General features: G+C 53.5%; 1 protein-coding gene across 1 annotated transcript in view; it reads right to left on the bottom strand.

The window, feature by feature from the left end:
- Positions 1-451: 451 nt before the first annotated feature.
- LOC102384011 (NACHT, LRR and PYD domains-containing protein 3-like) overlaps positions 452-2,600 on the bottom strand; it is a 27,092-nt gene continuing 24,943 nt past the window's right edge. The window contains exon 6 of the mRNA XM_025195693.1: positions 452-629. Within this exon, the coding sequence (XP_025051478.1) occupies positions 452-629 (178 nt within the window). The remainder of the gene's footprint in view (positions 630-2,600) is intronic.

Below are 2,600 nucleotides of genomic sequence, written 5' to 3'. Positions count from 1 at the left end.
GTGGGTATATGAGGAAACATGGATAAGTGTGTGTGCTTGTGTGTGTGTGTCAGAATGCCCATGGTTGTGTATGTGTGAGGAGACATACAGGTGTGTGTGTGTGAATGTGAGCAGGTGAGCAGGCACAGGGGTGTTTGCATGCAAGTATGTGTGTAGGTATAAAGTGGCACAGAGGTAGCATTCATGTGTGTGTGTGTGTGTGAAGAGGCATGGGGGTGTGTGTGTGCATGTGCGTGCATAGTGCACCCCATCCTGGATTTCTTTAACTGTGGTCTGTATTTCACTACTAACTGTATGCTCCCCACACCCAGCAGAGACCCACAAGCACAGCCCCAGGCGTCTCCAGCCAGCCGCCCTATTCCCCTGTCCCAACACCAGGACGAAGACACCTCGCCGTGTTGAACGTTCCCAGAGAGACCCTAGCGAGTGCCCGCAGGAAGCGCCATGCTCCTTACCGCAGTGTCTGCACCTTGCAGCTGGGATGTCTCAGTCCCTCGCACAGCAGCCGCACGCCGTCAGCCCTCAGATCACGGTTACCACGCAGGTCCAGCTCCGTCAGGCTGGGGCTGGTGCTGAGAGCAGCGGCGAGATCCCCACAGCAGGCGGGTGTGAGAAGGCAACGCCGCAACCTGGAGGAGAGAGAAGCATGGCGCAGAGTGAGCAGGGCATGAACGAGGCCATGGCAGAAGCTGTGCCAGGCAGCCGGCTGCGCCAGCCACCCCCCGCCCCCGCCTCTCCTGAAGGACATGCACATGAAGGACCAGGCACGAAGGTTCACAGTTCACCTTTGAAACTTGGACCTTTCAAAGGGGTGTGTGTGTGTGTGTGTGTGTTTTAGAGAGAGAGAGAGGAGGCACACGGTGTGTGTGCGTGCATGAGGCGGCACATGGATGTGTCTGTGTGAGTGTGAGCAGGCACAGGGAGTGTGTGCATTCATGTATGTGTGTGTGTATGAAGAGGCACAGAAGTGTGTGTGTGTTTGAGGTGGCACATAGTTATGTGTGTGTGAGGAGGCACATGGGGGGGTGTGAGTGTTAGAAGGCACAGGGGAAGTATACATGCATGCATGTGTGCATGAAGAGAGGTGTGTGTAGATGTGTGTGTGAGAGAGAGAGAGAGAGAGGAGGCAAACAGGTGTGTCGTGTGTGTGTTTGTGCATAGGCATCAGGCTTTTTCGTGTGTATGTGAGGAGGCACAGGGTGTGTGTGTTTGTGTGTGTGTATTTGTGTGAGAGGAGGAACATGGGTTTGTGTGTGTGAGTATGAGAAGGCACAGGGTGTCTGAGCATGCATTTATTTGTGTGTGTATGAAGAGGCAAAGGCGTGTGTGTGTGTGTCTGCGCAAGTTTGAGGAGCAGGGGTGTGTATGTGATTACGAGCAGGCAAAGGGGGAGTTTGCATGCATATATGTGTGTGTATGAAGAGGCACAGTAGTGTGTCTGTGTGTGTGCGTGCATGTACGTGCATGTGTGCACAAGATACAGGACTGGGGTTTGTCTGTGCATGTGTGTGAGGGAGGAGGCACTGGGTTGTGTGCATGTGTATTCAAGGAGGCACAGTGGGTGTGTGGGTGTGAGGAGGCACAGGTGAGTGTGTGTGTATGTGTGTGAGGATGCACATGGTTGTGCATGTGTGTGTGAGGATGCACATGGGTTTGTGTGTGTCTGTGAGGAAGCACGGGATGTGTGTGTGTATGTGTGTGTGTGTGTGTGTGTGTGTGTGTGTGTGAAGAGGCACACAGGTGTGTGTGTGAGTGTGAGCGGGCAAAGGGGTGCATGCATGCATGTATGTGTGTGTGTGTATGAAGCACAGAGGGGTGTGTTTGTGTGTGTGTGTTAGGAGGCACAGGGTTGTGTCCATCTGTGTGTCAAGAGGCACATGGGGGTCTGTGTGTGTGTGTGAGAGAGAGACATAGAGAGCCACAAGGATGTGTTGTGTGTGTGTGCGTAACAAGCACTGGCCTGTTTTGTCTAAGTGAGAGGGGGCACAGTGGGGGGGTGTGCAGGGGAGGAAGAGGGTGTGTGTGAGGAGGAACATAGTTGTGTGTGTTTGAGGAGGCACATGGGGGGTGCTCGCATGTATGTGTGTGAGTATGAAGAGGGGTGTGTGGATGTGTGGATGTGTGATAGAGAAGGCACTGGGGTGTGTTGTGTGTGTGTGTGTGTGTGTGTGAGAGAGAGGAGGCATACAGTTATATGTGTGTCAGGACGCATAGATTCATAGATGTTAGGGTCGGAAGGGACCTCAATAGATCATTGAGTCCGACCCCCTGCATAGGCAGAAAAGAGTGCTGGGTTCAGAAGACCCCAGCTAGATGCTTATCTAACCTCCTCTTGAAGACCCCCAGGGTAGGGGAGAGCACCACCTCCCTTGGGAGCCCGTTCCACACCTTGGCCACTCGAACTGTGAAGAAGTTCTTCCTAATGTCCAATCTAAATCTGCTCTCTGCTAGCTTATGGCCATTATTTCTTGTAACCCCCGGGGGCGCCTTGGTGAGTAGAGCCTCACCAATTCCCTTCTGTGCCCCCGTGATGAACTTATAGGCAGCCACAAGGTCGCCTCTCAACCTTCTCTTGCGGAGGCTGAAAAGGTCCAGGTTCT

The sequence above is a fragment of the Alligator sinensis genome, unplaced genomic scaffold (assembly GCF_000455745.1).
Source record: "Alligator sinensis unplaced genomic scaffold, ASM45574v1 scaffold1536_1, whole genome shotgun sequence".
Classification (NCBI taxonomy): domain Eukaryota; kingdom Metazoa; phylum Chordata; order Crocodylia; family Alligatoridae; genus Alligator; species Alligator sinensis.
The sequence above is the reverse complement of the archived record's forward strand: the minus strand, read 5'-3'. Positions and strand labels throughout refer to the sequence as shown.